A 21568-nucleotide genomic window follows, 5' to 3' on the forward strand; every position below is an offset into this window, starting at 1 on the left:
AAACACTTCCTTCTTGCTGGAGAGTTGGAAGACCCGTGCAGCACCCTTTCTTTTCTTTTTTTTAAAGGTGATCCATGAAGGAAATCAATAAATTACAGTAAATAGCCTCACTCCTTTCTGGAATTAGCAAATTGGTAGAAAGCAATATCAAAGTCACAATTTATTAAACTTGGTGAAGGACAAAGGCAAGTTTGTCTTTGTGGTGACTAAACGTGAGTAAACGTGGTGATCCTGGAATAAGGTGATGAGCCCATTTGGATCAGTTACTGATTAGAGAACAAGTAGTAGAGGATAGGAGTAAATGGATAGTTCTCACAACAGAGAGAGGTAAGAAGTGGGGGTCCCCAGGAGTTTCTGTTGGGTCTACTACTACATTAATAACTTAATGGAGTAGGAAGTGAGCATCTAGGGCAGTCAGTTTGGTGGAGAGCATCATATTATTTAAGAATTTTTCTCATAATATTAAAATTTAGTCACTCAGGTTGATGTATGAAAAAAACTAACTGCTACAACATATAACTAACTTTAGGAATTTACTGCCATGAGGTATGAAAATAGCTACTGGCTTAGATTACTTTAAAAGAAATTTTGGACAGAACTGTGGAGGATAAGCCATTTAGTGAGTTGTTAGCCTTGATAGCTCAATGGAACCTCCCCAATTCAGCAGTGACTGGTCAGTTGCTGAGGAGATGAGGGGGAGACGTGATCCCTTCAGGCTCTGCTTATGTCCATCTTTGAGGCATCTAGTGGGCCTGTGTCAGAAACAAGATGCTGAACTAGATAGACCAGGGGTCTCCATGCAGTACTTGTGGGCACCATGGTGCCCGCTGACATCTTTCTTGATGCCTGCCAAGCATTTTAGGAAGTGGGTAGGGCCATGTGAGGCTTTTGCCCAGCAGGATTGGCCACTGGAGCTCTGATTGGCTGTGCAGATTAAAGGCATCCTGTTAAGCAGAACTTCTGCCTGAAACATTGCACAGTTTGTGATGGTATCCACCTCCTGCAGCAGCCATTTTGTTGTGGGACCTACCATCCTGTGTCAGAATTGCAGAGGTATCCTCAGGCACAGAAAAGTTGGGGACCCCTGAGGTAGACCCACGGTCAGATCTAGCAGGGATATTCTCGAACTGAGAAGAGACTGACTTCTTTAAATAGAAGTATTGCAATCAGTAAGCTGATTGCTGTAGCAGTGTTTCACCAGATGGAGATTTTTTTTCAGTTGCCCCAATGCTTCCTCTAAGCTGTGGAGTATTGTGAGCAAAAATTGTACTTTGTGAGCTACTAGCATTAAAGTTGTGAGTGAGAGATTTGGCTACTGCGTAAATTAGTTTGCTCTAGAGCCATCCTTCCTGAGCTAAGACAAAAATGTGTGACCTGGAGGCTAAAAAACTGTGAGCCAACTCACACTAACTCAGCTTAGAGGGAACACAGATAGTTGATCTACTTCGTTCTTGTGGCTGAACCACTAGTGCTGCTTTTCAGATGTGACTTACTCCTGAAATTAAAAAGCCTTAGCCCTCAAGTGTGTGTTTTTTCCTTGTCTGAATTAGGCAGGCTTACGTTTGGAGCTCTGAGTGCTATAAAAACAGGGTAAATGGCTTAAACATTTGCCAAGTGCTGTCTTAATTGGAAGGGGGAAAAATCTTAAATGGCATTTCCAACTAGTAAAAATGTAAATTAAGTTGTAAATGTCTAGATTTTATTTAAGATTTCTCTCTCTTTAAAACACTGAATCCTGTTTCTGTGTGTGAGAGTGCGTGATGCTTAGAAACCGTGGAAGCCTTTTACTGGAGAGAAGTCTCAGTGGAAAGTAAATAGAAATGTTGTATGGAGCAGTCCCACAGGGGCTGTATGAATAAAGTCCAGGAAATAATGGCCCCAATGGAGCAGACTCTTCAGGCCTGTGAAGGAAATCAGCTATCTGTCATTATTGTTTGGTTCTCATTTCTTTCAAGTGTAAAAAACCCAGAGGAGAGTTCTCTGTACCTTCTTATAAGTATGTTTCAGAGTATTCCCTTCTTTTCTTGGAGACTTAAATGGGATGTGACTTTGCTTTTTTCTATCATATTTTTATTGGGATATTTGGTTAATATAGCAGAGTTTGCCCAGTAATAGAAGCATGTTATGGAGTGTAGTAAATAACTCTCCCAAGAAGTATAGTGCAAAAAAGGGTAAACGTATATTTATTCAAGTTGATCCAGTTCCCATTCAGGTTTCAGTCAAAAGAATAGAGGGAAGCCTTAATTGTTCTTATGTTTATCTTTTGTAAGCTGCCTTGATTATGCTTCGACGGGGACGGCGGGGTATAAATCAAATAAATAAATAAATAAAAATAAAAAATGCTCTCCCTACCACAAATGGCCAATTAGATGTAGTGGTTAAGAGTGGCAGACTCTAATCTGGAGAACCAGATTTGATTCCCCACTCCTCCACATGCAGCCAGCTGGGTAACCTTGGGTCAGTCACAGTTCTCTCAGAGCTGTTCTCTCAAGAGTAGTTCTCTCAGAGGTCTCTCAGCCCCACCTACCTCATAGGGTGTCTGTTGTGGGGAGAGGAAAGGAAGGAGATTGTAAGATGCTCTGAGACTCCGAGTTAAGGGTGAGGTATAAACTCAATCTCTTCCTCCTCCTACTCTTCCTGCTCCTCCTCTGCTTCTGCTGCTGCATCTTCTTCTTCTTCTATCATGTGTGTGGGAATATGAGGGCATTGTATCTACAGGAGAGACCTGCAGAGATATGTGTCACTATGGAAGTCCATGTGAAGCGAATGAGAGGACAAAGCGGAGGGACAGAGGGCAGCTCCCAGGTTAAGATAACCCCTATACACCCTTAGAGTGATGTAGCACCCCCCAGTGTCCAGGCATGTTAAGTCTCTCACTCAACCATTTGTATCTTGCCCTTTCTCCCTGAAGCTCAAGGTGGTGAACATAGTTCTCTCCCACCATTTTGTCCTTAGAGCAATCCTGTGAGGTAGGTTTTGTTGAGAGGGAATTGGCCCAAGGTCACCCAGTGGTGGACTGCGGATTTGAACCTGGATCATATCATTTCCCAGTCTGACACTCTCCTCATGGAACCATGCTGGTTCTCTTTAATTTCATTATCTGCAGACATGATAGTTCAGATCCCCTAATGTTGCCTCCCCAGACACTTTAGCCTAATGCAGCCTTCTTTTTATACCTTTCTTGGGATGCCATGTGGACTAGAACCAGCCATGGTGAGATATCTCATGGAGGTTGGGTTGCCATCTTCCAGGTGGGGCCTGAAGTTCTCACAGAATTTCATCTGATCTCCAGACTACAGAGATCCATTTCCCTAGGGGAAATAGCGGCTTCAGGGAGTAAACTCTGTAGTATCACATCCCTGCTGAGTTCCTTCCCCTCTCCAGACAGTGCCCCCAAGTTTTCCAAGCTGGGCTTGGCAGGTATACATTGAAGATCTAAGTTTACTTTCCTGCCCCAAACCTGGTCTTTGTCATTCAGTTCCCTTTGTCCAGTTTAAATCTGAGGGGACCGTGGGAGTGCTGTCAAAAACCACTTGTTTTGGATGTTTACCATACATTCAGCGGGCGGATATCCCACTGGGGGAAAAAACCCAGTTAGCCTGTGTCCTGACCAATGCTCCCTCTAAGCTGTGGAATCTTGTGAGCAAAAATTCTACTTTGTGAGCTACTGGCATTAAAGTTGTGAGCGAGCGATTTGGCTGCTGCATAAATTATTTGCTGTGAAGCCATCCTTCCTGAGCGAAGACAAAAAGTGTGAGCCAGAGGCTAGAAAACTGTGAGTTAGCAAACACTAACTCAGCTTAGAAGGAACACTGGTCCTGACCCATTCAGGTTCAAGGTTTTCATGTCAGAGTTCTGTGGCCCAGGCACTGGTTAAAGTGTTGCACATTAATAAGACAGGGAAACTTCTGCTATAGTGTAGGAATCAGCAGTGCGAGCAAGGAATGTAATTATCTTTAGTCAACTCACACTGAAGAATGGTATGAAAAATTTAAGGAGTTTTTTTTTTTAAAACCAACAACCCTCAAACATTAGTTCTGCATTGCAGAGGAAAAATGCATTTGTATGCTTCATATGGTGACTGTAATTTTCTAAGCTGGTGTATAGAAAAGTTGCTTTCTGCTTTCTATATTCACATGCCTTCTCCTGTGATGTCTTTTGATAGCATGCTGTATCTTGTTTCCTGTTGCAAGCCAAATGGTGAGGCCATGCCATAAACCCACATTCTTTCACACTTTCATGCCAAAAGCCAGACCTCATGGCTCCACACTCTGGCCCACTTGCGACCAGTCATGTACACAATGAAGTAGCTGGAGTTTGGGTCAGCTGACTGCAGGCAGGGTCTCCAAACTTCCAGCCAATCCCACAAACCTGATGTTAGCAACCATGGCAACCAACAATTGGGCACATCCATGCCCACTCGCAATTGGCTGATGACCACATCTAATTTGTGACTGGAATTGGGGTATAATTGTTTGATCCCTATGGGAGTGAGTTCTCTTGCTCTTGCTCTCTCCCCTGTCATTGTCTGTTTTATTGCACCTGAAATGCTGCCTCTTGAGAGACAAATAGTTGCTTTGTGAACTGGAGCACAGGGTGTGCAAAGATGGCATTTCCCTTCAAAATCCATTGGACTATCCTGGACTGTGGATGGTAACTATGAATCTTTAATGTTTAGTTAAGGCAAACAGCCCTAGCCTTTGTTATTTTTGTAATCTCTGGTAGTCTGTGCTAAACTCTGTACTGAATAAAGATCCTTCTTATTGCTAGTTTGTCTCTGGTGTTGTAACTGAATTCCAAGTCCAAGTCTTGTGCCTAAACGCTTACCATATACGCTACCATTGGAGAGTAACAGTGTGCATCTCTACATTGAGTTGCTAGTGTGTTCTGTCCCAGATGCCAACTAAGGGTTTGGAATCTCTCCCTTAGGAAAAGCAGGGACTATTGAAAAGAGATTCTGGTGGCATATTGTTCTGAAATATAAACCCAAAGATTGCTGCAAGTGTGCACAAACAATAAATGAATTTACACAAAAGTAAGTCAATCTTCACTGAAGATGATATTCATTATGTGTCTTTTATAGTCGATGTTCTGAAAACCAGAGAGGATATAGATCATCTCGTGGTTTGTTGTTTAATGTACTGAAAAGTACAGGATTCCCTCTCATCCCTGGACTGGCCTGGGTGGGCTAATCTCTGTACAGCTGGTTTTTGGTTATTGGTTTTAGAGAAGATACTTCTTTTTGCATTAACTGTGAATGCCTTGAACTAGGCTTTAGTTCTACTAAGGGAGATCTTTTTACAAATGCTTGTAATGTTGGTGTGTTATCATTTACTTAGATCCATTGCATCCTAGATATTGCTGATAACTTGGTCTTCCCAATGTTTGTCCTTCTTAGCTTCTTTAATCCAACAGTTTTGTAATACTCAATGAACAAGCTGGACATAGTCAAAATACCCACTGTTGTGCATGTAATAGCAAGTACATTCTTTCCCAGACTTCTAATTACTCCTGGCTTTAAAATCTGTCTGCTTTTATTTGCTTGACCAAGCAGCAGCTGCTGTTTTTTATATTAACTGATGCTAGGTGGGATGAACAGTAAACTTCCGTTCCTAGTCCCATGGAACAGCAGCACCCAGTTGGTTGACGTGCAAGACAGTGGAGTGGCTCCCTTCACTTTGGCACCAGGCTCTGTAGTACATCTTTCAAACAAACTTTGCTTTGTGAGTTTCAACGCATCCCGTATCAAGCCTCTAGGCACTGGTTGTCCACTGTAATTAAGTAATTTTGAATGTGTTTAACTGCAGCTGGCAAAACGAGCGCCAACTGTGCCTCTCTTTCCATCCGTGTTCCTCCCCTGTTTGCTGCAAAGGCTGTTGCCTCCCTGTAATCGTTTTAAGATGCATTAGCTTAAAGCCTTGTCGGCTGGCAAATATAAACTGCTGTAAATCATTTAACGGACTCATGGAGACGCGGTTAATCTTTGATCACAAAAGCCAATTTCCACTTGCGCAGAATACTGAAGTTTCCAATTGCAAATGCCTGTGATTGATCCACGCACTCTTTATGCCGTGAAATGATAGTGAAGAGTGACTTGGGTCCTGACCGGGACAGCCCAGGCAAGCCGGATCTCATCAGATCTCTGAAGCTAAGCAGGGCCGACCCTGGCAAGTATTTGGATGGGTGACCTCTAGAGAATGCCAGGGCTGGGAGGCCGGAGGCAGGCTATCAAGCCACTACTCTGAATGTCCTCTGTGCCCCAGTAGGAGTCGCCAGAGGTCGTCATGACTTCTGGGCACGGGCACACGCATGCATGCACACACATGCAAAAATACAAAGAAAAAGAGTGACTTCGAACTGACATTAGATTCAGGTGGGTAGCTGTGTTGGTCTGAAGCAGCAGGACAACATTTGAGCCCAGTGGCACCTTTAAGACCAGCAAAGTTTTATTCAAAGCTTTTGTGTATACGCACACACACTTCTTTCCTGCATGCACACGAAAGCTTATACCTTGAATAAAACTCTGTTGGTCTTAAAGGTGCCACTGGACTCAAACTTTGTTCTTTTGCAATTGAAATGTCCAGCAGAGGGCAGCAGCACACTTTGCTGGCCTTAATATTGGTTCAAGTAGCAATAAAGGATGACTATTTTTTTCAGTTTGGAACTGAATCATTTGTTGTGCCGATATAACTTCAGTTAAATTAAAAGAGTCTCCCCCCAAAAAATTCTGTCCAGCTGTACGCTAACAGTGTATGATATTTTATATAAATAATTGTATACTACACTCACATATGGTAAATACTTGGCTACATTGCACCAAAACTTGTATTATAGTAATGCAAAATGAACCTAGCTCCTCTTTAGTTTAGAGGGGCAGCAGCACACTTTCAAGTGTTGCTTGACTCCACAATTTGCAACTTGCTATTTCCAGCATCTTCTTTCTAGTTTTGTGTCTACAGGATGGGCCTGAGTCAATTAGCCTCTACAACTTTCCAGCAGTTCTTCAGACAACATAGAATTCATCATTGTGGCTTGGATCTGGCAAGCCTTTTTGCTCAGTCTTGTCAATCTTTCCCCACTTCTCTGTCTTTCATACATTCCCTGAATTTCAGTGTGTGTGCCCGTGTTCATCCTGTTTTTGTTGTTCTTTTTCAGCTGAAGAAAACTATTAGGATGTAATTATGCTCACCACTAGAGGGAGCAGTTGGAATGCACAATTTCAGAAGTTGCTTTTCGTGTTTTTATTTTATTCCTTTTGGAACATGCTGATATAGGTGAAAAGCAACTCCCCCCCTCAATGCTTTCCCTTTCAGGTTCAGTTGATCCACTCATTCTCACACTGGTTCATCGTTATGCCTCCTGGAGGTTACTGGGGCATGGTTGCATCCATTCTGCACACATACGCCGATCTACAAAGCAAAAGAAAGCGAATAAACAGAATTTTAAGATCAGCTAAGGGCATTTTGTGTTATATGATGGGGCAAAGAAAAAGGGCTCAGTAGCAAAATCCCTGCTGAATGATGAAGTTAAACTTTTTTTTTTAGTCTTTTGCGTCTTGATAATTTTGACAGGTAAAGTATCCGAAGACTTAAAACTTGGCACTGAAGATTTTTAATGCTTCTGGGTGAAAAAAATGTTCAAGGTCTTGATGCTGGCTTCTAGAATAGTAGCACTACACATGCATCTGTCAGCTTTTTGACTTAACTGTAAAGCTGTAGGAGGCAACTGCCAGTTAGAATTTTTTTCAAAGATCCTTTATCAACATTCTGAATGACACATCTAGCATTTCCTTAGCAACACCTTGCATTTTAGGGTTTAAAAATGGGAGGGCAGCCTGTTCTTTGTTGGAGGGAATGCTCCATAAGGCGCTGTGTGTGAACTGCGTTTTCAGCTACACACCCTTACTGTAGCTTGGCCAAGGGCACTGCAGCCGCTTATGGATCACTTCCTGACAATTGGAGGCTTTTCTGCTTCCTGGTAAATTGGGATGGAGTGATTGTCAGAAAAGATCAGGAAAAAGAGGTAAAAAAGATGCCTTGCTGTCGTGCAGCTAGGGGAAGTCTTTTGCGTGCGGAATTTTGGATATATAAACAGCCTCAGTTTCCAGTTGGTTCTTTAAATTTGGGACTGGTGCGGGCATGCTGAAAGGGTGATTTCTTCCCATGATCCATTTTGCTGAGACTCTCGACTTGGTTGTGGGACAGGGGAGCGTTTTCAGGAGTGGCACCCTCCATTCGGTCTTGCCTCCCAAAGGAGGTGTGAAGGGCACACCAGCCTTGACCAGGTTTCTGTTCAGGCTGTGCAAAGACCATTTTATTCCAGCAAGCCTATCACTGAATTGTTCGGTTCTCTGGCTTCTGTATTGGCTTGTTACGTGGCTGCTGTTCCGTAAAGATAGGATTGAATTTTATTTTATTTACTTTATTTATACCCTGCCTTTCTTCCCAGGGAATCCCAAAGCAACTTCCATTGTTTTCCTCTCCTCCATTTTATCCTGGTTAGGCTGAGATTGTGCAACTGACCCAGCAAGCTTCCTTGGCAGAGCAGGAATTTGAACCTGGGTCTTCCAGATCCTAATTAGACACTCTAACCACTACACCCCACTGGTTTCCCAATATAGAATTTTGTGTTTTGTTTGAGCCATGAGTTTGTTTGTTGTCATTTATTATTAAATTCGTAGTTCTTACTGTAAACCTCCTTGCATAGAGTTAGTGGTGGGCTATACATTTGAAAAATAAAAATTGTGGTATAAATGTACAAGAAATCTTGGCACAGCTGCATGTACTCATACCTTTGCTGCTCTTTGTGTTTTGCTCAAGTAATGGTGTACTGGCAATTCATTATTTGTCTATTTTATTTACAGAATTTAAATCCTGTCACAAAGGTGGGCAGGGGCTGCCAATGTGGCTTTCGTAATACATTCATGATAAAAAACATTCATAATAAAATCTAATTTTAAACACACATGTCATTAGAACAGAACTAAAACACATACAAAGTCATAAAACAGCAATTAAAATATTATTATTATTATTATATGTATGAATGGTTTCCAAATATATAAAACAGTGTTCATATATCTGCCATATATTCAAATATTGATAAGATTGTAAAGTCCTTAATCGATTGGGTTACCAGAGGTGGGCATTAATCTATCCAATATTGTAATGTAATTCTTGTAATGTAATGTAAGGGCACGGAGGGTCCATTTCCATTGACCATCAGTGAGTCTCCATAAAGATCAATGAATATTCTATTACAAAATCAGTATAAGTAATTACTTTCTCCCAAAAAGACAGCATAACTGTACAGGCCCAAAGCATATGTTTAAGACGCATCTTGTAAATTACAGTGCCAGCAATTAGACACTTAGCTTAGTTGTTTACTAAAAAAAAGGCACTGTGGTAACCAGTATATCCAAAATACATTTTTTTTACTAGATAAGTTGCAGTTGAAGGACCATAGAAACAGCAGATATAAAATTTAGGGCCATATCCCATTGCTCTGGCAAAATAGGGTGATCTAGCTCCTTATTCCATTCAGTTCTGAGAATCTGCACATTATAAACAAATGTTGTAGGTTTCATTTTCTGCATGGATTCAGTGAGAGTTTCCAAAAGTAAGGGAGATTCTGAAACACAGCCATATTTAGATACCAACAGATGTTGAAGTTGTAAATATTGCCATTCAACCAGAGGTTGACTGGATTTGACAATAGTGGTATCTTTAAAATGCTGCTAAAATTATTTTTATTCTGCTGACCATATGAGAAACTGCATAGGTCCACTCATTTATTTTACCCAATGTGTTTTAGACTTTTACGAGCTACATGTATTTTATTGTTCTGTATTGTTCCGTGCGCCTTAGTGTTTAGTCATGCTGGCCACATGACCACAGAAATGTCTTCGGACAGCTCTGGCTCTTCGGCTTCGAAATGGAGATGAGCACCGCAACCCTAGAGTCGGATTTGACTGGCTTTCGAGCAAGGGAACCTTTACCTATTTTGCCTTTTGCCTGTTATGTTTGGTAATGTTTGTTTTTACCTTGTTGTGATGTATTGCTTTTATGCTCAAGACCTTTGGTCATAGGAGCTTAATAATAAAGGAAAGAGGTTGACAGGTCATATCTAGATCTCAGCTGAGAAAAACAAAAGCTCGTTGCCATCGTCTATTAATTGGTCGAAACTAAAAATCCCCATATCTGTCCAGGCCTTCTATAAAAAAGACTTCTCAATTTTTAAATCTGGACTGTCCTGTAGTGTTAAGTTAGCATGTGAATGTGGGTCAGATTGCATTCTGAGTGATTTATGATCAAGACTCTGGGGTCAACTGTTTCTGTTTCAGGATTTCAGATTCATTTCCCAAAAGCTAAGGTAACACAGTATGATCATAGTTTGCTTCCCACTTTTTGTAGTTAGCAATAAGCATCCTTGTTTGATGTAATCAATAAAAATCAAAACAGCTTCTAAAGCATTTTTTAACTCCTTCCCTATAAATTCTCCTAATTGCTTTAATTAAATCGGATGGTATATATATATATTTTATAAAGCTCTCTTATGGTAATTAAATGTATTTAATTATAACTGAACAATGAATATTTGATGAGCTTCTGGTACTGCAACAATGGTTATAATTTTGTGTATATTCTTAAATTGAATTGCAGTCATTTTCACCTGGAGGAGTTGTGTTGCATAATCCAAAACTGTTCTGCAATCCTAGGTTGTCATTACATTTTATTTCAAGTTATATATATAGGAGTATAACAAGGTTGCATTCTTTCGCCTTTCCTATTCAACATGTATGCCGAAACAATCATGAAGAAGCTAGAGCTAGAAGAGCCAAAAATCGGGATAAAGGTTGGAGGAAGAAATATCAACAATCTTCAATTTGCTAATGACACAACCCTTCTCTTGGAAACTAAAGAAGGCCTGGAATACCTGATCAAGAAAATCAAAGAAGAAAGTGAGAAGTTTGCCCTCTTCCTAAACATCAAAAAGTTCATGACCACCGAGAAGAATAGAAATGTCAAAATGACAGTTGACAATGAAGAGATCGATTGCGTGGAAGCATTCACTTTCTTAGGATCACAGATCAACTAAAACGGCAAATGCAGTCCAGAAATAAAATGTCGAATCATGTTGGGTCACACAGCAGTGATAAGCATATGGAAGAGCAAGGACATCAGCCTAGCAACCAAATGCAGATTAGTCTGTGATATTATGTTCCCCATAGCAACCTATGGCTGCGAAAGTTGGACCCATGAAGAAGCAAGACAGGAGGAAAATCAACTCATTTGAGTTGTGGTGCTGGAGAAGGCTCCGGTGCATTCCTTGGACAGCAAAGGTGACAAACAAGCAAGTACTGGAGTGCATAAAACCAGACATGCCATGGGAAGGAAAAATCACAAAACTGTGACTGACTTATTTCAGCCTTGTCATACAGAAGAACTCACCAGAAAAAGCAATTATGCTTCGATTGGTTAGCGGCAAAAGGAAACCTAATTGCCAAAGAACATGGTAGCTAAACACCTTAAAAGTTGACACCAGCCTGAGCATGGAACAACTCAGTGAAACAGGAAGTGGTGGCGGCTACAAGCATGGACGGCTTCAAAAGCGAATTAGATAAGCATATGGAGCAGAGGTCCATCAGTGGCTATTAGCCACAGGGACTCTGGGGCAAGTGATGCTCTGTCATCTTGGTGCTTGGGGAGGGGTCAACAGTGGGAGGGCTTCTAATGTCCTGGCCCCACTGGTGGACCTCCTGATGGCACCTGGTATTTCTGGCCACTGTGTGATACAGAGTGTTGGACTGGATGGGCCTTTGGCCTGATCCAACATTGGCATCTCTTATGTTCTTATGTTCTTAAGTACAAGATCGGAAAATATAGAGAGAGCTGGCCCATAGAATCACCAAGAGTCAAACACAACTGAATAGCTAACAACAACAATGTGTATGTGTATATATAAATTTTAAAAGTCTCTTCTATGATATATATGCTGGTTATATTTAACAGTATATACACTTCAACCGGAACAGAAGAATCTGTGATGTCTGCTTGTCTGTGTACCCAAGAATTTGATTTTGACGCCCAAGAATTTTGAATTTTTTTCTCATTTGTGCCTAGGGGCTTTTATCAAAGTGTAGTGTATGCATCTGCAGTTTCTATTCTAGTATACAGACATTTGAAACACTTCTTGTCACCTTGCCTACAGAATTTCACCAAAGCAGATGTCCAGAACCATTTTGAGATTAAGCTGGATTCTAAAATTGAGTTTCTGGCACAACTAATGAGAAATATGATACTCAGACAACCCTGGTTTATTGGCAGCCTCTCCTTTATTTTTCTTTAAGCTTGATGGTGTTTAATTTATTGATTAAGCATGTTTATGTGGCTAAATTGAACCTGTGATGAGTTCTTACCCTGGTTTAGCTTGGATGACTGCCAAGTGGTTAGATATTCTCCACACACAGTGCGGACATATGGGGTGTGTTGGGGGGGGGGAGGTTACACTAGAGCAATTCGATATTTTGCTGTCTGTTGTTGGAGCAGCAGGAGCCAGTATACCTCAGTAGGAAAGTTAGACTACAAATGACATCAAATGCTTTTTCTCTGTTTAACCAAGCCAGGTAGCCATTGGAAGTCCTGAACTGGTGCCTGGACTGAATAAAGTCCAGTAAACTGAAACTCAGTCCGTGTAAGATCGAGATGCTCTTGGTCAAAAGATAAAGCCATTATGTTTCCAGTGTCAGCCTGCTGGGGGTGCAGTTGCATGAAGCCTTGCAGTTTTGGGGTGTCAGTAGATCCTAGCTTGCAGATAGAAGCACATGACTAGAACAAGCTAGGGCTATTGTTAAACAAAGAATATATGGCACCGAAAGGCAAAGTGATATTACTAAAGTGTCGACTTTTTTGGCCCCAAAGGAAACAAAATATATAGTTGCTCCCGCAGTGTATTTATCACTATTAGAGATTCCCTTTCACCGCAGGGCATACTCCCTGGCACGATGTAACATCTATCCTTCCGCGGTGTTAGAAGGCCGGTATAAAAAGGTACCTTTGTCTGAGCGACTGTGCCCGTGCGGTTCAGGGAAAATCGAAACAATTGAACATATTTTACTCCACTGTACATTTTATGAAACCATCAGAGTAAAAATTATTCATCCCGTTATAAGGAGGTACCGCGGATACTTGGACAAGGAGATAAGTAGGAAGCTATTATTTGATCCCGCTCCACAGATTATAATAAATTGTGCTAGGTTTCTAGCAATAGCCAAAAAAATACGGGCTGCACATGTTGTATAATTTTAGAAAGAATGCAGAAGACTTAGGAGATAGGGAGTAGACTTGTATAACCTCTATAATATTTATTCAACAGTTGAATAACAGTTGATAGAGTTTTAGTAATTTTGTAATTAACATATGCAGATCAAACGCAGTTTTATATTTAAATATTTTATATATATTATTGGTACCCTTTTGTATTGTTTGTAATTGGGCTGGTGATATACCGAATAAACTGAATACTGAAATACTAGAAGCACATGCCTCTTCTATAGTATGTAGTGTTTTTAGCCAGCTTTCGCTGTGGACCTTCATGGACAGGTGTTATTCAGTCATAGTTATCCATCTACTGTAATTACATCAAGGTCCAACAACTGCAGAGCAAGCTGCATGAGGCTGCCTTGTGAAGACTGTTCAGAATCTTCTACTGGGTCAGGGTGCAGCAGCAATCATATATCACCAGGGGCTGCTTGTTCTGATTCCGGGCACAGTTCAGACGGTACGCTATTGCCAATAAAGCCCTATGTGCTCTGCAGCCAGGATTTCTGCCATAAGAGCCTGCTTTCTGGCCCTCAAGGCCCTGCTCTGTGTGTCTCCACTTAGAGAAGTCAGGTAGGTGAGCCCCAGAGACTGGACCATTTCTCTTAGGGCACGGAGTCTCTGGGGACTCCCTCACTGCAGAACTTTGCCTGGCATTAAATTTGCTGTCTTTCGTACCCCAAGGAGAACATTTCTGTTTTCTTGAGCTTTTAGATTAATATTGTCTCAGTGTTTTGAGTTCGTAGAACGTCCAGTTCGTGTTTACACTGGAAGTTAACTGTTTTAGTTTTTCATATCTTTATCTAGTAACTAATACTTTTAATTGGTTTGCTCTTCTCTGTTGCTTATGCTACTTTTTATTGTCTCATTGAACATTCTGTTGAGAGAGGGAGGTGCAGGCATTTTAAGTTTCCTCAACATTGCCGCGTTCCTGTGAGGAATGTAAGGTGTAAAGCAAGTGGATGGTCCAGTACCCTTAAAAACATAGATGCCCGTGTAATGGATGCCACTCTCCAACCTGCTCTTTATGTTGCCTACTCTAGGCAGATCCAAGGCTGAATATTTATATATTCATTATTTATTTAGGGAATTTGTGCCATCTTTCCAGGGACCTCCTTGAGGTGGCCTACTAGTAAAAACAACATCTTAAAAACAACATACATTAACAATATAAAGAACAAGTGATGGGCATAAAAGCCCTGAGCCTGCTTTGCGGGGAGGGTGGGGGATAAAATCAATAAATAAACACATAAATACAACTGAGCATTCAAAAAGAATCCATAAAACACTTGTCAGGCTCAAAGTAATCTCAAGGTGGCAGTATAATAGCATACACGGTTTTGTTGTAGCGAGCTTCCATTGTGAGGGATTTCAAGATGACCAAGCAAAAGGGCATTTGTATGCTATTATTATTTGTTGTTTCTGTTGTTTGGGCTTCTGAGGTAGGGGTTGCTTTCTGAGGAATTAAAGAGCTTACACATGTCATTGGGTTGGTTCTAATAAAAGGTTTTACATGGATTGTGTTCTTGGCTTTTAGGATTTTTACTTTTGGACCTACACAGCTGTAAACAATTTGTCTGCTGGTCTTTGTGCATTCTGAAGTGTGTCATCTGCCATCCTACTGACTGCCCTGAATGATTGTCTTCTCATTATATTACTTGAATTAATCCCCCATTGAAGTTTTAAAAATGGCCTAGCAGTTCCTGGCATCTTCTGACACAAATAGCTTCAATGCTGACCGGAAAACAAAGACCACACAACATATCCAGTCACAGTGGAAACTGGATGTGGGTTTTTTTTCCCCCCGATGGGTAATTTGCTTTTTGCCATTTTCTGTCATTGTGGGCTTTTTTCTACCCTCTAATTTGTCCTGCATTCTCCCTTCCCAGCTGACATTCATATTGTCTTCCTCCACAGCTGCGGCAGTGTTGGCAGCAGCTTGTTAATTTTTCTCCCTTTCCTGGGAACAGCTTTCTGCTGCAGATTACAATGTGCTGCACTGCTTTTGTGCGAGGTACAGTTTAAATGTCAGCCATTCAGATTCAATGTTTTTTTTAATCACCTGTACACTCTTGTGATCCATGTGAAACGTGTCTTTTAATATGTGTTAATTTGTCTTTGTAAGACTGAAGGTCCTCTTTGTTGCCATTATTAGTTAAAAGTTACAAATAAGTTCGCCATTCCTGCTAGGAATGGCCTTTTGTTATTGGCAGATAATAGAGCCCAAATTAGAAACTCTCCCCCCTCCACCTCTTGTCAGAGTGATGCTACTTCTGATGCATGGTATGATACGACATGTACTATTTCTGATTTCCTAAAACAAAGAACAGAGCCAAGGATGGCAGCTTTCCAGAGCTGGTCCTAGGGTGTGCGATTGGATGCTGCAGTTCCTAAGGCATCATGCATCAGTGTTCTTGTTGAAATGGATCTGTTGCACCTTCCATTTTCTGCAGCTGCTAGCAACCAGTGGTGCTTTCTGTTTGGTCCTGTAACAGCTATTATAGTGGCTGTTTAGCTTCAGGCCGGAAGAAAAAGCATAGGACGGTTGCATAACAACCATGAGATATTATCTTGTGGTAGTTCTTGGAGAAAGAAAAATGGTATCTGCACTAGTGGCGGCACTAGTGGCGGCCACTGAAGCGCATGTCTTAAAGGTACCGATATTTCACTTGTTGTCCTCCATTTCTGTCTTAAGATACAATAGTCAGTTGTAGCCTGTAGATTCCTTGGTTTGCCTTGAGCTGTCGCTCAAGGTAGAAGAAAACACCTCACTACATCTTGTTCTAACCTCCAGAAAGGCTGTACTGGGACCTTTCCATATATTCATTTCCACAACAGTGCCCTGTCCTCCTTCCTGATTCCATTTTGGTATTCCACAGTACCAAACATGGGGTTTCCCCATGTTACTCTGGTAGGATATCTTGGTCTGACAGTGTGGACATCATGGCCTACAGTGGTGGCAAGGTATTTGTTTTAAGAGGGCTTCATAACATTTATACTTGTGGCTTACATTTAGTGTTGATTCACATGCAAACAGTATTTTTGAGGTCCACCCTAGAGATATCATCCCAAACATCCCAAATAAAACATTCGAGAATTTTTAAATTTTGTTCAGGTTTCCCAATTAAAGGGGAGGGGATGTGGGAAAAATGCTTGATTGTTGTCAAGGGAGAAGGGAAGTTGGCTGTCACTTCAAGGCCTTGCGCTGAAAGGAGCAGTAGGTCAAGCCAAATGATGCTTATGTAAGCAGGTGGGTTATGCTAAGCACCTTTGTGTCCTATCTGTGTTTTTTAAGTGCTAGTATATCATGATCAACTTTAGTCCAAACACGGGGTGATTTAATAATGGTGGGATACTCTACATCCTTCAGAAAAGAGCAGCAAAGATGATTTTTTAAAAAATCGCAGATCCTGAAGAACTCAGTGTGTTCAACTTTGGAAGTGGATGGCTGTGTGGGCATATCTGTCATCATAGACTCAAAATATCTCACTCATCTATATGTACAAAGAGAGTATGTCCACTGACTCTTCCAAGTATTTTTTTTCTAGTAGTGCCTTTGGCCTCTTTTAAGTTCTTAGTCCTTAGTGAATTCTTGTTTCTGTCATGGGTTCTCTTCACGTATGGCAAACCATAGTGTCTCTTTCTTGCCCTGACCGTACTAATACAATTCAACAGAGATATTACCATTAAAATTGGTACCGGTTGCATATAAATGCTGTGAAAGAAACAAACCAAGAACACTGGCAATTAAAATGAGTGAAATGAAAACCCATGATGAAAATATATGACACAACAAGAACATATTCCTAGTTCTTAACCAACTATAGATTTCAGTTGGCTAGAAACCAGAGACTAAACCAGTTATCTCTATGGCTGGTGGAAGTAGAATTAAAAGTAGTGAACCTGAGTTGTATTATTAAGAATCCAATTTTTGGGAAAATATTGTGGTTATTTTTGATAATTTTGACTAATTAAATTAAAGACCTGGTGTGTCTAGATGTTGAGCAGTGTTCTTCCTGATGTGACTTTTGTGCATGTCTTATCGAGAATCATCAAGAGCCGCCTTGTGTTGGGCTAGGTTTGAGCAGGCTAAGGGTCGAAGTAGACATTATGGTGGCCATGGGTCTGACCCATGACTTCCAGTGGCATTTTAGAGAAGATTTTGGCTATTTAAACATGCCATGAGGGCCTAATCCTGATTGGGCCCACGGAGCAGCAGGATCAGACTAACTTGTTCCCCTCAGTGTGTCTTTTCAAGTGCTAAAACAGCTGTGAGGGGGCAGTTTTGATACTTGAAAAGATGTGGAGGGGGAAAACAAGATTGCCTGGGTACATTGTGTCACCCTCCTGTATCTCCATGCATTCACCATCAGTAGTGTGTTTTTCATGTGCCTTTTTTTGCATGAATAAATCTGTTTAAACATTGTACACCATGTGCTGCAGTTTATAGAGTTACAAACTTATCTGAAAAGGTCCAAGCAGTGTTGAATAAGCTTTTATTATCCTCTTGTGGTCTTCATTTTCTCATATTCCATGTTCATTATCTGTATGAAATTTTGTTCAGTTTACAGATAACTTCGGTGGAAATGTGGAAGCGAACAGAGAAGTCATTTTGGAACTTGTTTTTTAATTTCTGAATAAATTCCAGAAATATTTAAGAAATGCTTCAAGCTGAATTTCTTTCTGTGTATTTGTTGTGAAGAAACAAAAGATAACAAGATTAATTACCAGCATGGGAACAGTAGATTAACCCTTGAAGAGATTCTGGTGATCTACAGTGCAATGCTAGGCAAAACTATTATGCCCTTCTAAGTCCACTGACGTTAGAAGGCTAAGAGGGATGCAATTCTGTGTAGGATGAAATAGTGCTGGGCAGATTGTCAACAGCCAGAGGATTAATAGGTTCTGAGGAATAAGCAATGAGCTAGAGCAGAGGATGCTTCATTCACACATGCAGAAGGATGAAGTAGTAGAAACCTGAAATGACAGAATGGACTGTACCATTTCAGATTGCAGGTGGTGGATTCCGGCTTTGCATTAAAAATACCTCCTTCAAATAGAAAACAAACATGGCAAGAAGACAGGTTCTGCTCCTTCTGCTATGCTAGTTGTCTGACTGCAGAAAATTTTTAACACAGGAAACATTTCAAAATATGATCTACTTCTGCAATATGAAGTGGTACTGTCAATTCTGCCATACCAAATCTTGTAATGTTTTAACACCTAGATCTGACCCTTCTTGTCAAATGTCATGCAGCCATTAGCTGTGGTGATTTGGTGAGATTTTTTGGCTGACAAAATCTCTCTCATCTGGTCTGCCCTGGATGCCAGGCTGGAGGTAGATCCTGATCAAGAAATGTTGGGAGCATCCATTAGTCAGAATTCTATAGACAGGCTTAGGGTAGTCTGTCTGACTGATGCAGAGAACATCCTTGTTGACAGGTTACTTGCAGTTCCTAATTAGTGAAGTCATGCAGGGGGAGAGTTCCCTTTGCTAAAATTGTGATCGTGTGCTTAGTGGGGAGATCATTTCAGGTGGTGGCCATGTTGGAATGCAGTAGAAAAGCAAGATTCGAGTCTGGTAGCAGTAGATTAGTGGGGAGAGTTTTCCTAAAACTTCTTAAGTATGCTATGAGCAAGCTACTGCTTAAAAAAACTACCTTTCTTGGGTAAGGTGATCAAGCATAGTATAGAACAACTGCAAGAGTAACTGGATGATAAATCTGTTCATGACTTCAGACCTGGTTCTGGAATGAAGACCATTTTGGTTGTTGTGATAGGAGATCTTGGTTTACAACTTGATTAGAGTAATTCTTCTCTTTTAGATCTATTACAGTTATCTATAACTTTTGATATAGTTGATCACTCCATTTTGTTAGTTTCCTGGGATAATTGGGTGGGGATTAAGTGGACAGTTCTCCAGTGGCTCTGATTTTCTTCAGCTAAGATTTGGACACTCTTGTACAAGCTACATAAAACAGGAGTGAAATCATTTTGTGTACACTGTTACCAGAACAGTGAACGTTAGGCTTGGAAAAAGACAAGGTGGCTTGTGTCAGATGAGTAAATGCTGATTTCTGTTGCATATCCAGTACTGAAAAATGGAAGAGGTAGTATCCAACTTGATGACTTCAAAATTAGCCGGAGATCCAGATTTTCTCTCATTTCTCTCATTCTTAATGCTTCTGAATGGCCCTTAGCTCTCAAGTGGTTCAACCATTTTCCTGAAGTATCAGCCCACCAGCCAGTGCTGTGGTCTAGTAGGTTGGTGACTCCCAACAAATTGTTCAGCAGGTTGAAGGTATGATAAAAAAGGTTCTGTGGGCTAGATATGCCCAGAGTGGGTGAGTGATGGTGGTGGTAATATGCTGACATAGTACATCTCTGAGTTTCCAGCAGCAGTGACTTGCACAGCTTTTTCTTGACTACTTTAAAATTTATTTTAATGGCCTGGAACTAGAATGTTGAAGATGCTAGGAATTTGTGCTCTGGTAGTCTGGGCAGAATAAATCAGTGTTGTAACCCGTGGAAAGAGCCTGTGAGGTAATGAGGAATGCATTTAGTTGGCTTTACTTTTCACATAGCGAAAAAACAAAGACTGTTCAGAAGGAAAATGTATAATAAAAAATCCTTTGTTGTTGTTGCTGCTGTGATTTTGTTAGGTTAGAAGAGTACCCGGTTCCAGCGGCCACCTCCACAAGACAGAAGACGGAGACTGGGAGTGGAGTGATGATGAAATGGATGAAAAGAGTGAAGAAGGCAAAGCCGCTTTTACCCAAGAAAAGGTAATTTTTTTGGAAAGCATGCAACGATTTATTCTCTCTCACGTAACCATTTTTTAATTTTTTTTGCTACCTATTAGTATGCAGATTGTAATTACTGATTCTTGTCTTCTAGTCACGAAGAGTAAAAGAGGAGAACACTGAGGTAAGTGACCACATTGACTTCTGTCATGTGTTGAAGATGTGGACTGTTTTGTATAGTGTCTCTCTGAAAACGTTAGCTACGTTTTTGTAGTTCTAGATTTGTTTTATAATTTTATAGAATGGGACCATAATACATAGAACACTGGCAAAACCTATGAAAAGGCTGTCTTGGGGGGGGGAAAGGTAGTAGATAAACAGTGTCCCTTTATTGTGAAATTTAGAGTACTCTCCATTTTTTCTGGATGAGTCATCTTTAAGAAGGTTTCTTTTTAGGGAGGACACTTATACTACCCTTCTTGAAGTAAATAAAAAGTAATTCACAACCTCCATATTAACCTGTAATGCACAATGTAAGGCTTTTTTATTTTATTTTATAAAGTCAGTCTTTTTCTGAATTGAGAGTAAGGAAAACAGAATGCCTTGATGGGTGAACACTAATGGGTCTTCTCTGGGTAGGGAGTTGTAACAGAACTGTAGAAACATGTGGAAAATGAGTGCTTGCTAAGTTTTATTAGTGTGCTTTAGGCCTAGTGATTGTCATTCACAAAACAGTTCTTCCTTGAAGTCATGGCTCTTGTATTATAAAACAATTTAAGATGTTTCATGCTTTCTTTTAACAGATTTCTATGAATTCCGGAAACATCCCTGATCAAATACAGAATCTGTCTCTACAAGGTTCTCAGGTACATGTGTGGGAGCATGTCTGCAGATCTAAGGGCTGCCTTCCATAATCGTGGACTGAGTGGACCGAGGCATAGCTTGACATAGTGTAGGGGTCTTGTGCTAGCTTTTGACAGAACCCCTAGCTTGCTACTTAAGCCGCTATTTACCATGCTGCCAACTAACCTGTTCTGTGATTATACATGGCACAGCATGCACCCTTCAGCACTTAACCCAGATCACTATGCAGATTAACCTTGAGAAGCTAGTTTCAGAGGGTAAATTTGAGTCCAGTAGCATCTTTGAGACCAACAAGATTTTGGGGGAGGTGGGGAATAAGCTTTCGAGTTTTGAATCTCAGAATCTTGTAAGCAAAAAATCTTTTTGGTCTCTAAGGTGCTACTGGACTCAAATCTAACCTCGTGAAGTTGGTTTGTGAGAAATGATGTTGAGAAAAATGGGCAGCGGTATGGACGTCTTCCTGCTTATTATCTTCCCCTGTCCCCTCACTGGCAGACACAGCTAGCCATGGTGATTTTGGAGCAATTGGTTCTTTGTAATTTTTTTTTTTGCAATTGCAATACGAACAATGCCAAATGTATTAGGATTCTTCTCCAATTCACTGCTCTTGTTAAACCAGTTGGCTGCATAGTTCATATCACT

The 21568-nt window shown here is 40.8% G+C and overlaps 1 protein-coding gene across 1 annotated transcript in view; it reads left to right on the forward strand.

Moving 5' to 3' along the window:
- Nucleotides 1-21568, forward strand: part of STK39 (serine/threonine kinase 39) — a 176883-nt gene that overhangs the window by 81043 nt on the left and 74272 nt on the right. Inside the window, 3 exon segments of the mRNA XM_015422180.1 lie at nt 19982-20104; nt 20217-20246; nt 20866-20928. Coding sequence (XP_015277666.1) covers nt 19982-20104; nt 20217-20246; nt 20866-20928 — 216 coding nt within the window.

The sequence above is a fragment of the Gekko japonicus genome, unplaced genomic scaffold, assembly GCF_001447785.1.
Source record: "Gekko japonicus isolate JY-2015 unplaced genomic scaffold, Gekko_japonicus_V1.1 scaffold375, whole genome shotgun sequence".
In the NCBI taxonomy this organism is placed as follows: domain Eukaryota; kingdom Metazoa; phylum Chordata; class Lepidosauria; order Squamata; family Gekkonidae; genus Gekko; species Gekko japonicus.